General features: G+C 47.7%; 1 protein-coding gene across 1 annotated transcript; it reads left to right on the forward strand.

The window, feature by feature from the left end:
- Positions 1 to 9,793: 9,793 nt before the first annotated feature.
- On the forward strand, positions 9,794 to 17,371 carry HTR3C (5-hydroxytryptamine receptor 3C). The gene is made up of 9 exons (XM_063621898.1): positions 9,794 to 9,894; positions 11,465 to 11,631; positions 12,056 to 12,100; positions 12,905 to 13,014; positions 13,599 to 13,768; positions 15,128 to 15,288; positions 16,134 to 16,338; positions 16,526 to 16,741; positions 16,848 to 17,371. The coding sequence occupies exons 1-9, from the start codon at positions 9,828 to 9,830 to the stop codon at positions 17,048 to 17,050; spliced, it is 1,344 nt and encodes a 447-aa protein (XP_063477968.1). The 5' UTR covers positions 9,794 to 9,827; the 3' UTR covers positions 17,051 to 17,371.
- Positions 17,372 to 19,592: the final 2,221 nt, after the last annotated feature.

Genomic DNA, 19,592 nt, shown 5'->3' on the forward strand with positions numbered 1-19,592 from the left:
TCCGTATTAACTTCACACTAGAATATTTGTCTCGTTATCGTGTTTGCCTCCCCTGCCCCTTCCTTCAGGTCTACTCTAGGATGTGAAGCCACAGGCATTATTTCAAACCCGTCCTTTTTCCCCTCTTCTATTTCTGATTCTCCCTTTGATAACCTCTTTTATTTGACGGTTCATTGGCACTGGTTCTTTTATACAGCAGGAAAAAAATGAAGGTACAGTAGAGAAAAATCTGGCATCTGGCCGTCCTGGGTTTTTAATCTGATGCCATTACTTGCTAGTTGGATCATATTGGCCAAGTGGCTTAACCTTATAAATTAATTTTTTTTTCATTTGTGAAGTAGAGCTAATAACACAGATTAAATTATGTTTCAAATATTGCTATTGACAATTATTAGTAAGCTGATAGAAGCTGCAAAACTGAATGTGAAACACTAGAGAGCGTCCATTTTTCACACAGACTGAAATCTGCAGTGCAAAACAGTCTTCTACGTGGGAGGCAAGAGACATACAGAATTACAGACTTCCAGCTCAACCCCCTCCTTTTTCAGATGGGAAAAATGAAGTGGAGAGAAGTGAAGTGACAAGTACGAGGTTGTCATCATTCAACAGTGCCTGGGAAAAGAGCCTGGGCCTGCGAAAGTGGCAGCCACAGGTGAAGGCTTGTCCATCAGCCTTTTTTCCCAGGTGTGGCTCAGGAGGCCCAGGATGCTCCCACTCTCCTGCTCCCAGGCACTATAGCAGCCTGACCTCAGCTGGTGATCCAGCTGGCGATTTGGGTGCTTTAGATACCTCCTGCTCTCCCAGCTCCCTAGCCCTGGCCAATGCCCTCTGCATGTGATTGCCATCCATTCGGGATGCAGAATGGCAGCCCTCACAGCCTCCTTCCACCATCGAGTTCTGACCTTGCCAGCTAACATCTATATTCCAAATCTGATCTCCCAGAGTCCCAGATGAACGGAACCACCAGGGGCCATGCAGTGTGATCCTCTTGGGATAAGCTGAGGAGATAGATATTGGTGCCTGTGATTTGCAAAACTATAGCTGCTGGCCCTACTATTTACCTTGGGATCCAAGCAGTGTTCAGACCCAGGGATTTCACTGATGAAAACCTAGGGACATAATGAACCAGTCAACAAGATTCCCTAGCTGTAAAGTAATAAAAAGAGCAAAGAAAAAGCAATAGAATCAGATTAATCTGGCTTTGAATCTGGATTCTACCAATTTCCACCTGAGTGGACACTGAGCAAGTTTTTTTTGTTGTTTTTTTTGTTTTGTTTTGTTTTGTTTTGTTTTGTTTTTAGATAGGGTCTCACTCTGTCGCCCAGGCTGGAGTGCAGTGGTGCGATTTCAGCTCACTGCAACCTCTACCTCCCAGGTTCAAGTGATTCTCCTGCCTCAGCCTCCCGAGTAGCTGGAATTACAGGCGCCCACCACCATGCCTGGCTAATTTTTGTATTTTTAGTAGAGACGGGGTTTCACCATGTTGGCCAAGTTGGTCTCAAACTCCTGACTTCAGGTGATCCACCTGCCTCGGCCTCCCAACGTGCTGGGATTACAGGCGTGAGCCACCATGCCTGGCCTGAGTAAGATTTTGGACCTCTCTGCACCTCAGTTTCCTTTCCTTTCTTTCTTCATTTGCTTCCTTTCTTCTTTCTTTCCTTCTTTTTCTTTCTTTTTTGACAGGGTCTCACTCAATCAACCAGGCTGGAGGGCAGTATGATCTCAGCTCACTGCAACCTCCACCTCAGCCTCCCAAGTAGCTGGGACTAAAGGCATGCGCCACCACACCTGGCTAATTTTTGTATTCTTTGTAGAGATGGAGTTTCACCATGTCACCCAGTCTAGCCTCAAACCTCTGAGCTCAAGCAATCTGCCCGCCTCAGCCTCCCAAAGTGCTGAGATTACAGGTGTGAGGCACCCCACCCAGCCTCTTTCTTTTGTAAGACAGGGTCTTGCTGGAGTGCAGTGGTGCAGTCATGGCTCACTGCAGCCTTGAACTCCTAGGCTCAAGCGATCCTCCTGCCTCAGCCTCCCAAGTAACTGGGGCTACAGGCATATGTAGAAATGGGGTCTCACTATATTGCCCAGGTTGGTGTCAAACTCCTGGCCTCAAGCGATCTTCCCACTTTGGCCTCCCAAAGTGCTGGATTACAGGTGTGAATCACTACATCCCAGCCTCAGTTTTCCAATCTGTAAAATGAGAATTCTGTCTGAAAGCAGTCATGAGGATAAGGATGCTGTAAGTAAAGTGCTTAACACAGTATAGGGCACATGGCAGAAACTCAGTTGGTGGTGGCTCTGGTAGACTATTCTGAGCCTGGCATTTTCTGGAAAGTTAGAGAAGCATTCAGAAATAAAAGGCTGGGGCTGAGCATGGTGGCTCACGCCTGTAATCCCAGAACTTTGGGAGGCCGAGGCAGGTGGATCACTTGAAATCAGGAGTTCAAGACCATCCTGGCCAACATGGCAAAACCCCATCTCTACTAAAAAAAAATACAAAATTTAGCTGGGTGTGGTGGTGTGCACCTATATTCTCAGGAGACTGAGGCAGGAGAATCATTTGAACCTAGGGGGCAGAGTTTGCAGTGAGCCAAGACCATGCCACTGCACTCCAGCCTGGGTGACAGAGCGAGACTCTGTCTCAAAAAAATAATAAAATTAAAAGAAAGAAAGAAAGAAAAGGCTAGGCCCTTGCTTCAGCCCTCTGGATCCCACCTGCTGCAGACTGCAGTGCTTCTACCAACCCCATCTCCACCAGACTGCACCCAAGACAAAGGCCCACACCCCAGCCACACCACAGAAACAGCAGCTAACTTCTCTGATATGGCCTCAGGACTCCCATGCAGCTCCCAACCACCCCTTACATCCTCCCAGGGTGCCTGTGTCCCCTCTGCTCATGCATAGTGAACTGGCAGTCCAGGCATTTAACAAACATTTATTGACTGCCTACTATTACATGCCATACACTGGGGGTACAAAAAAGAAGAAGATGTGATTCCTGCTCTTCAAGACATTACAGAGCAGTAGGGGAGATGTACATGCAAAGAGATGCTTCCAATGTAGGGGTTATGATAGAGTTCAGGTGCGTGCGGGCATGCGTGTGCATGCAGGAGGAAGGCTTCACAGAAGACCAGACACTTGAGCTGAGCTGAATCTTTAAGAATTGATTGGCTGGGTGCAGTGGCTCACGCCTGTATTCCCAGCACTTTGGGAGGCAGAGGCGGGTGGATCACCTGAGGTCAGGAGTTCAAGCCCAGCCTGGCCAACATGGTGAAACCCCGTCTCTACTAAAATACAAAAAATTAGCCGGGTATGGTGGCCCATGCCTGTAGTCCCAGCTACTTAGGAGGCTGAGGCAGGAGAATCACTTGAACACAGAGGCAAAGATTGTGCCACTGCACTCCAGCCTGGGCAACAGAGTGAGACTCCATCTCAAAAGAAAACAAAAAGAATTGATTAGGCCAGGCATGATGGCTCACGCCTGTAATCCCAGCACTTTGGGAGGCCGAGGCGGGTGGATCACTAGGTCAAGAGATTGAGACCATCCTGGCCAACATGGTGAAACCCCGTCTCTACTAAAAATACAAAAAAATTAGCTGGGCATGGTGGCGCACACCTGTAGTCCCAGCTACTTAGGAGGCTGAGGCAGGAGAATTGCTTGAACCTGGGAGGCAGAGGCTGCAGTGAGCCGAGATCGTGCCACTGCACTCCAGCCTGGGTGACAGAGCAAGATTCTGTCTCAAAAAAAAAAAAGAATTGATTAATAGCACAGGAAAACAATGGTAGAAGGTGTATTTTAGATTGAGAAAAATATAGAGGTGTAAAATCAAGTATTGTGTGGCTGGGGGTGCTGTTTAGTAGTATGTTTCTCCATGTGTGGTCCATGGCCCATCCATATTAGAATCACCCATGAATGAAATGGAAATTCCTGAGCACAACTACCTGCACTTCTGATTTGGGGCCAAGACTGATTTAGGGATAGAAGGGTGAGGGTAGAGCACATGAGGTAATTCTGATACACATTAAAGATAAGAATAACTCTTTTAGAACATAAAATTCCAGGCAAAAAACGATGGGGAGCTAGGTGGGAGTTAAGTCAGGGAGTGTATTTTACATCACGCTCAGGAGCACTTCACGGTGTAGGCCTATGGTTCTCCAAGTGTGGTCCCAAGACCAGCTGGCTGCAGCAGCAGCAACACCTGGAAGTTCACTGGAAATGCAGATTCTCAGGCCCAACAATTTTAACTGCTATCAACGATGGGAGCCATTGAAAGATTTCAAGTATAAGAAAGACAGGGTCAGCCAGGTGCGGTGGCTCACACCTGTAATCCTAGCACTTTGGGAGGCTGAGGCGGGTGGATTGCCTGAGCTCAGGAGTTCGAGACCAGCCTGGGCAACACAGTGAAACCCCATCTCTACTAAAATACAAAAAATTAGCCAGGCGTGGTGGCATGCACCTGTAGTCTCAGCTACTTGGGAGGCTGAGGCAGGAGAGTTGTTTGAACCCGGGAGGCGGAGGTTGCAGTGAGCCGAGATCACACCATTGCACTCCAGCCTGGGCGACAGAGCAAGACTCTGTCTCCAAAACAAAGAAAAAAAAAAGAAAGAAAGACATGGTCAGATTTGCATTTCAAACAAATGAACTCAGAATAATCTAGAAGGATAGATAATGTAGAAAATACCAAACTAGGAGTGAGACCACTAAGGAGGTGACCAGGTGTGAAGCTGGAGGGTTTTGATGGTAATGCACGGTTGCCAGAGAGATTCTTCGCCTTAACTTTCTACCCTCCTGGGAAGGCTGGCTATGCTGCACGAGGCCATTCTCCAACAAGGGGCACCTAGAGGATGGGCAGCTCTAGGCTGAAGGAAATGCTTTTCCGGTCAACTCAGGCATAGCTATTGCAGACCTGCAACCAAGGTTTAGGGAATCCCAAGGAAACACAAAGGTTTCTGGAAACACCCACACCTGATTTGATGGTATCCTCCAACAGATCTAGGGCTGCCCCCACAAACATGAAGGCCTTGGAAACCCAGCCCAGCAGTGTCCTTAGCACTGACTCAAACCACCTCTGGCTCTCCTGAGCCTCTAAGGCCCACGTGCTCCTGTGTCCAGCCTCTAGCCTTTCTGGAATTTCCGATTCTGACTATTCAGCCACCCTGGGTACCCTCAGCCAGAACAAGCTATGCATCCCAGGCCAGGACAATACTCACACGGTGCCTCCACAGGGCTTATGAAACTGATGAAAGGTGACACTTGCCCTCATTTCAGAGTAGAACAAGCTCTCTTGCCTACTCACACAGGCCTTACTGGCTGGCCTGGCGCCGGTCCCCAGCACTGTGCTCCTAAATCCAGTGTCTGTGCCCCAGCCCTTCTGAAGAAGTTTCACCTTGGTGTCCTAAAGTCTTAGGGAATCTATTGCCCAAACTCGCTATTTCTGATCCCCAGAGTATGGCCCAGCAGACACCCGGTACCAATACTAAAGTGCCTGGACAGGAGTCTCAAGTGTCTGCTGCCAGTCCATACTGGGAGTTTCATGAGAGGGGCCAGGAATTGTCTTATCAGTCAGAACATGGGGTGGGAGGAGAGGAGAGGACATGATGAACACCCTATTGTCGTTTTGGATTTTAAAAAGCATTAAATTTCTAGAATCCCAACTTGCCAGGTGTTCTCAAGTGCAGGCAGTTTTACCCCTAAGAAGACCTTTGGCTGTCTCTAGAGACATTATTAATGGTTGCAACTAGAGTAGGGGGATGCTACTCGCACCTGATGGGCCAGAGTTGCTGCTAAACATCCTACAATGCATAGGACAACTCTCCAAAGAATTCCCCGGTCCCAAATGTCAACAGTGCTGAGGTTAAGAAACCCTGCTCTAGGTAACCCCAGGCTCATAAGAATCCTAACTGGACGCAGAATTACCCAAGGAGGCAGTTAAAGCCTAAATTCAGAGGCTCTATTTCTAGATGTTGTCCTGGCCGAGTGCCCAAGAATTCTAGAGATATGTAAACCCAAGACATAAGCTCCAAAGATGCCCAGAGAAAGAAGACAGTGTGGAGGAAGTCCCTGACCCTTCCACAGTGATCTCTGAGTCAGAGAAGAGCTTCTGAGCCACCATGAAAGCCAATAGCTTGGCTTAGGAAGGACATGTACTGGGAATTAAAATGGGAGCCCTAAAGACTACCCAGGATATTCCAGAGAATATAGGAATGTAGGGAACAGATAATCCTGATGGCCTTAGAAAAATGATATCTGGGCCAGGCACGGAGGCTCATGCCTGTAATCCCAACACTTTGGGAGGCCGAGGTGGGCGGATCACCTGAGGTCTGGAGTTCAAGACCAGCCTGGCCAACATGGTGAAACCCCGTCTCTACTAAAAATACAAAAATTAGCTGGGCGTGATGGCACACGCCTGTAATCCCAGCTTATCGGGAGGCCAAGGCAGGAGAATCTCTTGAACCCTGGAGGCAGAGGTTACAGTGAGCCGAGATCACACCATTGCACTCCAACCAGGGTGACAAGAGCGAAACTCCATCTCAAAAAAAAAAAAAAAAAAAAAAAGATATATCAGCTATTGAAGCTCTGTCTAAATACGGCTGACCTCCCCTTTCTGAGAGCCCACTGGAGAAGGGATGGAGGGGGCAGGCATTCCCAGGAGACACTGTCCAAGTCACATGGTGACCTTGTACTTTGGTCCTAAATGGCATGATGGGTCAAATCTAAAGGATAGACTTCATGCTCAATTTCTACCATGTTGTTCAGTCATTCCCAGCCCCAATGTCCCTCCTTTTAAGCTGAGAATCACCCTGATGATAGCCATTTTTTTCCAGGGCTCCTATCCCCCAGATCGATGCCTTGTATAGTCCAAAACCAAGGGTCCTAGGATCTCATTTGCTGCTCTCTCTTCTTCCATCCACTTCCAGGGCCATTCACATACCTGGCTTTCCAGATCTGTCCTAGATCGCACCTGTGTTTGACTTGCTTTAAAGGTACATTATGCATAGAACCACCTGGCTTCCTGGCTTGGGAAGGCATCTGTAGCCTGGCCAGTTGCCCCAGCCCTCATGACAACAACTTCCTCCTTGTGTCAGCCAGTACCTTATGTTGCAGATGCTAACGTGTCCCCCAGCTGAACCCTTTGAAGTCATGAAAGAGAGCTCTAAACCATGAGCAGGTTTCCTTCCTTCTTTCCTTCCTTTCTTTCTCCTTCCTTCCTGCCTTCTTTCTCCTTCCTTCCTGCCTTCTTTCTCTCTCTCTCTCGCTCCTTCCTTCCTTCCTTCCTCCCTCCCTCCCTCCCTCCCTCCCTCCTTCCTTCTTTCCTTCCTTCCTTCCTTCCTTCCTTCCTTCCTTTTGAGATGAAGTCACGCTCTGTCACCCAGGCTCAAGTGCAGTGGCGCAATCTCAGCTCACTGCAAACTTCACCTCCCGGGTTCAAGTGATTCTCCTGCATCAGCCTCCTGAGTAGTGCACGTCTTTCTCCCTCCCTCCCTCCCTTCCTCCCTTCCTTCTCTCTCTTTCTCTTTCTTTCTTTCTTTCTTTCTTTCTTTCTTTCTTTCTTTCTTTCTTTCTTTTTCTTTCTTTCTTTCTTTCTTTCTTTCTTTCTTTCATTTCTTTCTTTCCCTTTCTTTCCTTCCTCCCTTCTCTCTCTCTTTCTCTTTCTTTTCTTTCTTTCTTTCTTTCTTTCTTTCTTTCTTTCTTTCTTTCTTTCTTTCTTTCTTTCTTTCATTCTTTCTGTCTTTCCTTTCTTACAGGGTCTTGCTCTGTCACTCAGGCTGGAGCATAGTGGCACCATTATGGCTCACTGCAGCCCTGACTTCCTGGGCTCAAGCAATTCTCTCACCTCAGCCTCCCAACTAGTGAGAACTATAAGCACACGCCACCACACCTGGCTCATTTTAAAAATTACTTTTTGGCTGGGCGCGGCGACTCACACCTGTAATCCCAGTAATTCGGGTGGATCACGAGGTCAAGAGCTCAAGACCATCCTGGCCAACATGGTGAAACCCCATCTCTACTAAAAATACAAAAATCAGCTGGGCGTGGTAGCACGTGCCTGTAGTCCCAGCTACTCGGGAGGCTGAGGCAGAGAATTGCTTAAACCCAGGAGGCAGAGGTTGCAGTGAGCCGAGATTGCGCCACTGCACTCCAGCCTGGGTGACAGAGTAAGACTCTGTCTCCAAAAAAAAAAAAAAAATTACTTTTTGTAGAGATGGGGTCTCACTATGTTGCCTAGGCTGGTCTCAAACTCCTGGGCTCAAGAGTTCTTCCTGCCTCGGCCTCCCAAAGTGTTGGGATTACAGGCATGAGCCACCGTGCCTGGCCTGGAGCAGGTTTTCTAACAATTCCTCTGTTCCCTTCTCTTCCTCCCTTTCTCGCTCCTTCCACTCCAGTACTTCTAGCCACCTTTCTGCTTCTCTTTCTCCCCTCTTTGATTCTTTCTTGCCCTTCAACCTCTGGTTTAAGCTGGCCAAGTTTCCAAGTCAGGGAAGAAATTACTTGCAGAGGTGGTAGGTCTGAAGGACTGTGGCTGCCGCAAACTTCAAATGGAATCCACTGCAGCCCTCTCCTGTGCCTTCCTACTTTGGGCCTCTAAGTCACTCCTGCATTTCTCAGCACTTTCTACTTAGGGCTGTCATGATCATTGATTCTGAACAAAGTTTCTTTTGTATTCTACATCTGGACCTTCACCCTTTCTGCAAGGAAAAACTGTCCAAGTCTTTCTGGAAATGTAGCTAAGATACTTGAAATAAAAATGCTCCAATTCATTCATTTGAGCCAATTGTTTTTTTAATAGGAATGTGGTGACATAAGACATAATATTAACACATGCCAATGATATTGATGTTAGCTGAGATTACTAGTTTACAATAACGCTATATATTAACACTATTGACAGCACAAAGTGTTACTATCTTAATTTTATGAGTTCTATTATCATGTAATCAATGCATAGCCTAAAAATTATATGGGGAACATTGGTTTGGAGAGAATAAATCAGAAAGGCAGAGACGCTGTAAAGAGGAAATCTAGTTAGGGGCTACTGGAAAAGTATAGACACTAGATGATGAAGGTATGAACCAAGCTTTATAATTTGGCATTTGGAATAATTCCAATGTCAACAAAAGCTGTAAGATACTTTAGTAAGGGGGCCGGGCTCGGTGGCTCACTTTGGGAGGCCGAGGCGGGTGAATCACGAGGTCAGGAGATCGAGACCATCCTGGCTATCACAGTGAAACCCTGTCTCTACTAAAAATATAAAAAATTAGGCAGGTGTGGTGGCACACACCTGTAGTCCCAGCTACTCAGGAGGCTGAGGCAGGAGAATTGCTTGAACCAGGGAGGTGGAGGTTGCAGTGAGCCAAGATCATGCCACTGCACTCCAGCCTGGGTGACAGAGAGAGACTGTCTCAAAAAAAAAAAAAAAAAAAAAGATACTTTGGTATTCATAACCAAATCACTAAGTATTGCCACCTGGTCTTGGTGCACACAGATTCCCTGGTCTTGGAAGCACACAATCCTAATTTCCCCAGCCTACATTCTCTCATTAAGGCACGTTATTTTGTTTTGGATCTCAGCACACAGCTGCCAAATAGAGTGCTTCTCCCCTAGTGTCCGCCCAATTTCCTGCCTGCCTGGAGCCCGGAAGGTGCATCTGGGCAGAGCCAATGCAGGACACTTGGCTGGGACCTCTCTGGTCACAGGCTCTCACAGGGAGTGGTCACTTGCCATGAGTTGTATTCAAAACCAGCAACCAAGGTGTGGTCTGAGCTCCTTTAAGCTCCAGGCTTTGGGGGCTCCTGGTGAGTCCCCAGAGAAGAGTCCAGAAAGAAGAATGGAAGGAGGGTGGCCTGCAAGGTGGAGTGTCCTCCTCTGCCTCACTGTCAGTCTTCTGCTTCAAGGTAAGATGGGACAAGAACAGGGAAGACCAGAGTGTGGTTCCGAGGGACACCTGGACTCACCTCTAGCACTTGGAGGGCATTCAGAATTAACATGTTAAATATTTCTTCCATAACGTCTGTGTCCTGATTTCCTTTTGGTGACAGATAGAAAGACAGTTCACTGATGAGTACACACAGACTTTCTCTATTCCTGCCTGCACAGGGATCTATCAAACTGTCTCATTTCACCTCTTCTCCAATTCCACCTTTTCACCGACTTCTGATGCTCCTCTACCACACCCTTCTTCCCCCTCTCCTTGTCTCTGTTTCTCCTGATATGATATCTATGAGAAGAGTAGCCACTGATTTTAAACATGCCCTGAGGGAGGGGACAATCTGAGGTGGAAATGAGCAGATATTTTGCTTCCATGAGGTAATATCTGTTCCCAATCTGGGCACATACCTTAAATATTATGGAAAGAGATGGAGATAGAGAGAAGGAGGCAGAGAAAAGGACCATATAATGATGGCAATGGGGCAAAGATGCCACTCAGGTACTACCCAGATAGCTCCCTGGCCATGGCCGAGAGACAATATCTGCACTGGCGTCACTTTGTGGTTTTGTTGTTGTTGTTTGTTTTTTGACATGAAGTCTCGCTTTGTCGCCCAGGCTGGAGTGCAGTGGCACAATCTTGGCTCACTGCAACCTCCGCCTCTCGGGTTCAAGCGATTCTCCTGCCTCAGCTTCCTGAGTAGTTGGGATTACAGGCGCGCACCACTATGCCCAGCTAATTTTTGTATTTTTAGTAGAGATAGGGTTTCACCATGTTGGCCAGGATGGTCTCGATCTCTTGACCTTGTGATCCGCCCACCTCGGCCTCTCAAAGTGCTGGGATTATAGGCATGAGTCACCGTGCCCAGGACACCGGCCTCACTTTGTGACTGAACAAATGCTGTATGCTCAGTGATGTCACCTCATGATCCCGATGCTAGAAATAACCCATGAGATAACTGAGGTCACTAAATCTGAGAAGAGCAAAATAAATGCATAGCACCAAGGTAAGCACCTAGTCAGATACCTACCACGTTTCTTACATCTACCTAGTAAGAGCAGTTGTGTAAAATGTCTCTTATCCTCTTGATAAATCAGTTCTTGCCTTCAGTAGACTTAAGATCCTAAGAGTTAGAGAGAGAAATACATTAGCATCGATTTTTAGGTGACTTGGACCACAAGTTTTGGGCAGTTCTACTGCTAGGTGAGCCAAGAGTCTTGTGATGGGTACATTAAAGGACTCCTGGAAGTAGCTGCCATCGCACTTAGGCCAAGTTTTCATATAGATTTAGGCAAACTTTGCATGAGGATGAAACAATGGGAATGAGAATGGAGCCCTGACCTCAGCTCACCACATCGACTTCCACCATTTGCCTACCAGCCCAGCCCATCCTCCCCAACCATGGCCTTGGGGAGTCTTGGCATGGGAAGGAGGGGCTCACCTGCTCCTCTCAGTATGTCCCCTATTTTATCTCTCTGCAGAGAGATTCCAGCCCTAGAAATAGAGTCCCTCTCTCACGCAGTCTCTGCTCTCTATAGGAAGAGGCGACGCTTTTACCATCAATTGCTCAGGCTTTGACCAGCGTGGGGTTGACCCTGCTGCCTTCCAAGCAGTGTTTGACAGAAAGGCCTTCCGTCCATTCACCAACTACAGCATCCCTACCCGTGTCAACATCTCCTTCACCCTGTCTGCCATCCTGGGAGTGGTGAGACTTAGTCCCTGCATCTTTTCCATGGCTTCTCATAAGGAACGAGGACCCTCTGCCCTGTCAACCCAACATGGCCCTGGCCCCGTGGTGAACAATAGGTACCCTGGATGGATTTAACACAAGTTAGATGGTTTTCCTATGCAATGGAGATGCACAAAGAAGAATACTGCAGTGATATTTTTTCAGGAAGCCATTTGTCTTTGAATCCTGTCATTTCTAGAATGCTGTAGAAAAAAGTAGTCTGTATATTAATTAAAATCAGAATTGCCCATAGACACAGGGGAAACAAGTGAGGAAAAGACAATTCAGCATCTACAACAATGCCTGGCCCAATAAATTAGTAAATATTGGTGGGAATATGAGGTGGGCATTGGCCAAACCTTTTTACACTAATAATCCTGAGTGGAAATTTCCTTGTCAGGATGCACAGCTCCAGCTGCTGACATCATTCCTGTGGACGGATTTGGTAAGGCAGATTCAACTATCTCCTCCCCACTTCATTTATAATTTTAAGCCTGAGCAGTTAGAAGTGACTTAAAGGGGCCAGGAGCAGTGGCTCACGCCTGTAATCCCAGCACTTTGGGAGGCCGAGGCAGGTGGATCACCTGAGGTCAGGAGTTCAAGACCAGCCTGGCCAACATGGTGAAACCCCGTCTCTACTAAAAATACAAAAATTAGCTGGGCATGGTGGCAGGTGCCTGTAATCCCAGCTATTCAGGAGGCTGAGGCAGGAAAATTGCTTGAACCGGGGAGGCAGAGGTTGCAGAGAGCCAAGATTGCGCCACTGCACCCCATGCTAGGTGACAAGAGCGAAACTCCATCACACACACACACACACAGAAAAAGTGACTTAAAAGTTTTCTAGTTCAAACCTCTACGCAAAGTATAACTTTTTCTGGGATCTGGGACAAAATAACTCCATGTAGAACTGGACTCACCATGGGGACCCAAACCTCCCTGGGAGTCTTAGGAAGATTGAAATAGCAACTCAAAAAAAAAAAAAAAAGGCCAAGTGCAGGCCAAAATATTGGTGTGGTCCTAACTCCAAGTGGTTTTAGGCCATATTTAATATCCGCCTGCCAAAAGGCTATCAAGGGGTACTTTTCTTGTGACACCTTGTTAAATCAAGAATCGGGGGGATAAGCTGTTGTTATTAGGGTCACAAATGGGAGTGGGAGGATCAAGGTTTAAAGAAGAATGGAAACGGTGGGAGAGGCCGACAGGAAAAGCTCACCGTCACTCACCTCTGTCCCTCACTGCCCTGATGCAGGTGTGGGACAATCCTTTCATTAACTGGAACCCAAAAGAGTGTGCTGGCATCAATAAACTCACGGTATTAGCTGAAAACCTGTGGCTCCCAGACATCTTCATCTTGGAATCGTGCGTATGCAGGCTGGGGAAGCCAGCGTGAAACCTCATCTGCTGAGAACAGCCTAGGGTCAGCACAGGGCATGGGGCCACCAAAAGATTCAGACAGACACATAGTCTCAAAGAACCGACTTCCACAAATCACTACGAGTAGAAGAGGCGAGAGAGTGACATTAAAGAAAGAGCCCAGGGCCAGTCACGGTGGCTCACGCCTGTAATCCCAGCACTTTGGGAGGCCAAGGCAGGTGGATCACCTGAGGTCAGAAGTTCGAGACCAGCCTGGCCAACATGGTGAAACCTCATCTCTACTAAAAATACAAAATTAGCCAGGTGTGGTGGCACATCCCTGTAATCCCAGCTACTTGGGAGGCTGAGGCAGGAAAATTGCTTGAACCTGGGAGGCGGAGGTTGCAGTGAGCTGAGATTGCGCTACTGAACTCCAGCCTGGGCTACAAGAGTGAAACTGTCTCAAAAACAAAAAAAATAAAAATAAAAAGAGAAAGAGCCCAGAAGGAGAGCACAGCAGGGGAGACCCTGGAAGGAAGGGAGACAAGAGCTGATTAAGCCTCCATCTCTTCCCTCCCTTCCCCAAACAGCATGGATGTGGATCAGACGCCTTCGGGTCTCACTGCCTATATCAGCAGTGAAGGTCGAATAAAGTATGATAAGCCAATGAAGGTGACCAGCATCTGTAACCTGGACATCTTCTACTTCCCTTTTGACCAACAGAACTGTACCTTCACCTTCAGTTCTTTCCTCTACACGGGTAAGTGTGACACATTTTGGTAGCTGTTTAAGATTCAGGGAAAGACATTTGAGTGGTGTAGGTATCGTTAGAAAAGGTTTTGGATCAGTGTTGCTCCACTCTGGTGGCCTAACAAAGCTTTTTGAAAATACCAATAACTGGCCAGGCGCAGTGGCTCGCACTTTGGGAGGCAAAGGCGGGACAAACGCTTGTGCCCAGGAGTTTGAGACCAGCCTGGGCAACATAGTGAGACCCCCATCTCTACAAAATATAAAAAGAATTAGCCCCAGCTACTTGGGAGGCTGAGGCAGGAGGATTGTTTGAGCCAGAGAGGCTGAGGCTGCAGTGAGCTGTGATTGCACACTGCATTCCAGCCTGGGTGACAGAGTGAGACTCTGTTTTTAAAACAAAAAACAGATTGGGCACGGTGGCTCACGCCTGTAATCCCAGCACTTTGGGAGGCCGAGGGGGGCAGATCACAAGGTCAGGAGATCGAGACCATCCTGGCTAACACAGTGAAATCTCATATCTACTAAATATACAAAAAATTAGCCTGGCGTGGTGGTGGGCACCTGTAGTCCCAGCTACTCAGGAAGCTGAGGTAGGAGAATGGCGTGAAACTTGGGAGGTGGAGGTTGCAGTGAGCCGAGACTGCCCCACTGCACTGCAGCCTGGGCGACAGAGCGAGACTCCGTCTCAAAACAAAACAAAACAAAACACAAAAACAAAAGCCTAATAACCGCACATCACCCCAGATGCCAATTAAATTGTTCCAGGTAGGGCCCAGGTGATGCTAACATGCAGACAGGGTTACGAACTGCTGCTTTACAAGCTGAGTGGCCCTTGTGCCAAATGAGGCCCAGCTGACTCTGAGCTGCTGCACACCTATAATTTTTAGCTCAAATCTTTTAACTCTAATAGCTAACACACTTAAAAACCGGTAAATTAATATAACCGAATGCCACCAGGTGTCATGTGGCAGATTTGGATAAACTAAAACCATCAAAATGGGCATGCCTATAATTATTAAAATATTGAGCTATTCAAGCTTGATTCCACTAAAACACCACCATACAACTGGGGGACTGAGAAGGAAAATAGGCATGACTCCAGAAGTTCTTGACTCACGTTTGAGTCATATCCAATATTCCCATAACGAACTTGACTCACTCTTGTTTTCAACAACAAAAGAAATTAATGCCGCTGCCCACACACATATGAATTGCTAGTCCGGTAACCCACTTCTGAGAAAACCAGAATACCCTGCTTTAAAAGGACAGAGGAAAATTTGTTTTAGAAGCTCAGTGGGGGAGGAATCCAATTTCATGGGCGGGAGGCTTGGGAAAACGTCTGCAATGAACTGACCGGCCTCCCTTCCAGTGGACGGCATGCTGCTGGGCATGGACAAGGAGGTGTGGGAGATCACAGACACGTCTCGCAACGTCATCCGAACCAAGGGGGAGTGGGAGCTCTTGGGCATCAACAAGGCCACCCCAAAGATGGCCATGGGCAACGACCTATATGACCAGATCATGTTCTATGTGAGTCCAGGGGCCCCTGTTTGACTTCTGATCCCAGCAGCCCTTTGATTGTCCTCTTGACCTAAGGCTCTTTGGGAAGTAAAAAAGAAGCTCCCGGCCGGGTGCAGTGGCTCACACCTGTAATCCCAGCACTTTGGGAGGCCGAGGGAGGCGGATCACAAGGTCAGGAGTTCAAGACCAGCCTGGCCAACATGGTGAAACCCCGTCTCTACTTAAAAAAAACACAAAAATTAGCCGGGTGTGGTGGCACATGCCTGTAGTCCCAGCTACTCGGGAGGTTGAGACCGGAGAATGGCTTGAACCCAGGAGGCGGAGGCTGCAGTGAGCTGAGATAATGCCACTGCACTGCAGCCTGGGCAAGACAGAATAAGACTCCGTCTCAAAAAATAAAATAAAATAAAAATAAAGCTCCAGAGGTTTGGGCATCTGCTTCCCACTGCCCCATCTACCTAATTACCCTGAAGCAGGATCCCCAAGGCCTCCCACCTCCCCATTCACCCACTCCTCATTCACCCACTCCTGCTCTGGAGAGGAGAGGAATGGCTGGACTGTAATAAGCCCTGCCGCTCAGAATGGAACAGCTCACCCCTACTGCTCAGAATGACTTAAAGGGTCCACTTGCACCTTAAATTCTAGTCATTGTGTTCCTAGTAAGTTAAAAATGAATAAAAATTAGACAACAAATCAGAGGCTCCTATTAGACGAGCACAATTATATGCACAAGTGTTACTTAAAAAAGTCGTCCCCAGCAGCCTCACAGCACATTGGCAAGGATTAGGGGTCAGATATGCAAATTGAGCCCTCTGCTGTCTATTTATTTGCCATCTTCTCCGGTCTCTCTCCAGGTGGCCATCAGGCGCAGGCCCAGCCTCTACATCATAAACCTGCTGGTGCCCAGTAGCTTTCTGGTTGCCATTGATGCCCTCAGCTTCTACCTGCCAGCAGAGAGTGAGAATCGTGCCCCATTCAAGATAACGCTTCTGCTGGGCTACAACGTCTTCTTGCTCATGATGAATGACTTGCTCCCTGCCAGTGGCACCCCCCTCATCAGTATGGCTCCTCTCACTTTCGGGAGGAGAAAGGGCACCCGGGGCCAGGGAGGAGGGCCAGGAGAAATGGCTGCTGCTCCACTGAAGGAAGGAAGGGGCTGTGAAAGAAGACTGGATTTAGGAAAGAGGCATGATAAATGCTTAGAGATAAATTTGCCTGGTTTGTTTATGATTTGCTCTGCCCTCAGGTGTCTACTTTGCCCTGTGCCTGTCCCTGATGGTGGTCAGCCTGCTGGAGACCGTCTTCATCACCCACCTGCTGCACGTGGCCACCACCCAGCCCCCACCCATGCCTCAGTGGCTTCACTCCCTGCTGCTCCACTGCACCAGCCCAGGGAGATGCTGTCCCACTGCGCCCCAGAAGGGAAATAAGGGCCTGGGTCTCACCCCCACCCACCTGCCTGGTGAGGGAAGCCAGCACTGCCCACACTCGCCCTTCACACTGGGCCCCACACTCCTCTAATCCTGTCCCCTTCCCACTCCATGACTGAGCCTCTGTCCTCTCCACAGGCCCAAAGGAGCCGGGGGAGTTAGCAGGGAAGAAGCTGGGACCCAGAGAGACTGAGCCAGATGGGGGCTCAGGATGGACAAAGACCCAGCTAATGGAGCTGTGGGTGCAGTTCAGCCACGCGATGGACACCCTGCTCTTCCGCCTCTACCTGCTCTTCATGGCCTCCTCCATCCTTACTGTCATCGTCCTCTGGAACACCTAAGCAGACATCCCCCCTCTCTGGCAAACAACAGCTTGGAGTTTCTGCTGGTCTTGGGCCAGCCAGACTCACTTTCCTGATCTTAGCCACTTATCCCCAGTAACTACCATGTCCCCTTCTAAATTCCAAAAACTCCAACACAGCACTACCAAGCAGGTTCGGGACGGCCCTGTACAATTTCCTGACTGCTCCTCAGGCTGCTCATTCCTGCTCTCCTTCAGTCTCCCTGACCTACCACCTAACTCCTCACTCCCTGATCAATGGAAGTCCAGGTCAGTGGAGTCTCTCCTTGATTGATCACCCCAGTAAACAACTTTCCAGGAAGCACTGGCTCTTCAGTTTATTTGTTTGTTTATTTATTTATTTATTTATCGAGATGGAGTGCAAGATGATGCCATCTCAGCTCACTGCAACCTCCGCCTCCCAGGCATGATTCTCATGCCTCAGCTTCCCAAGTAGCTGGGATTACAGGTGCATACCACCACACCCAGGTAATTTTTGTATTTTTAGTAGAGACAGGGTTTCGCCATGTTGGCCAGGCTGGTCTGGAACTCCTGACCTTAAGTGTTCCGCCCGCCTCGGCCTCCCAAAGTGTTGGGATTACAAGCGTGAACCACCTCACCCAGCCCTGTTCGTTATATTTATTATAAGTCTACAAACTCTGGGGTGGAGAATCCTCTTGCAGAAGCTTTGATACTTCCCACTAAGCAGGTGTAATCTGATGTGATTTTAAGGGTTTTAGACACTTTCAGAGTTTTATAAGAATAAGAAGGCCAAGTCTTATTTGCAAGAAATTATTTCATTTGCAATAAAATGTTTATAAATGCAAAGTGTTCCTTTCAGCAACCATTTCTTTTTCACTTTCCTTTACCTCTCATTCCTGAAATTGCTCTTTGAAATAAATCATATCTTGTGTCATTCTTTTTTATTCTAACAGGTTTCTCTTACTTCACAACATCAAACAGGGTGGGCTTTCTAAATATGCATGCTTGAGGCTGGGTGGTTCATGCCTGTAATCCCAGCACTTTGGGAGGCCGAGGAGAGAGGCTAGAAGTTTGAGACCAGCCTGGGCAACAAAGCGAGACCTTGTCTCTACAAAAATAATAATTAACTGATTAATTAATTAAAAATTAGCCAGGTGCAGTGGTACATGCCTGTAGTCCTAGCTACTCTAGGGACTAAGGTAGGAGGATCACTTGAGCCCAGTTCAAAGTTACGGGGAGCCACGATCGCACCCTTGCAATCCAGCTTGGGCATCAGGGCAAGAACCAGTCTCTTAAAAATAAAATAAAACAAAAAAAGTTTTTTAAGTTCCCTGTTAATAGTAGTTCACAGCAGGGCTCGGTAGCTCACACCTGTAATCTTAGCACTTTGGGAGCCCAAGGTGGACAGATTGCAAGATCAGGAGTTCGAGACCAGCCTGGCCAATATGGTGAAACCCCATCTCTACTAAAAATACAAAAACTAGCCGGATGTGGTGGCGTGCACCTGTAGTCCCAGCTACTCGGGAGGCTGAGGCAGAAGAATTGATTGAACCCAGGAGGCAGAAGTTGCAGTGAGCCGAGATTGTGCCACTGCACTCCAGCCTGGGTGATAGAGCGAGACTCTGTCTCAAAAAATAATAATAATAATATAGTAGTTCACACCTTCATCAACAGCTATAATCATGGGAGAATTCTAATAGCTAGCTGCCAGCAACACCCTGAGGAGAAACAGAAATTGAAAGAGAAAGTCAAAAAACACCAGCGACAAATTTCTGGATGATATTTCAATTGGATAAACACATTTCAGGGATTTATTTGTTTGCCCTTCTGCCTCCCCTAAGAGTATGCTTTCATAAAGATCAGGGTCAACGTCTCATCCATTTTTATAGTTTAGCGCATGGTACCATATCTGGCACATCATGGATACTTAACACAGACTTGGGGTTTTTTTTGTTTTTTTCTTTCCAACTTTTAGGTTCAAGGGGTACATGTGCAGGTTTGTTACCTGGGTAAATTACATATCGCAGGGGTTTGGTGTACAGATAATATTGTCATCCAGGTAATTAGCTTAATACCTGACAGGTTAGGTTTTTTTTTTCTTTTTTTTTTTTTTTGTTGAGATGGAGTTTTGCTCTTGTTACCCAGGCTGGGGTGCAATGGCATGATCTTGGCTCATGCAACTTCCACCTCCCGGGTTCAAGCTATTCTCCAGCCTCAGCCTCCCAAGTAGCTGGGATTACAGGCATGTGCCACCATGCCCAGCTGATTTTGTATTTTTAGTAGAGACATGGTTTCTCCATGTTGGTCAGGCTGGTCTCAAACTCCTGACCTCAGGTGATCCACCTGCCTCGGCCTCCCAAAGTGTTGGGATTACAGGCCTGAGCCACTGCACCTGGCAGTACTAGGTTTTCTGTTCCTGTGTTAATTCTCTTAAGATAAGGCCTCCAGCTCCAACCATGTTTCTGCAAAGGCCACTATCTCCTTTTTATGGCTGTGTAGTATTCCATGTGCATATGAACCATATTTTTTTATCCAGTCCACCACTGATGTGCTTCTAGGTT

The sequence above is a fragment of the Symphalangus syndactylus genome, chromosome 17 (genome assembly GCF_028878055.3).
Source record: "Symphalangus syndactylus isolate Jambi chromosome 17, NHGRI_mSymSyn1-v2.1_pri, whole genome shotgun sequence".
Taxonomy (NCBI): Eukaryota; Metazoa; Chordata; class Mammalia; order Primates; family Hylobatidae; genus Symphalangus; species Symphalangus syndactylus.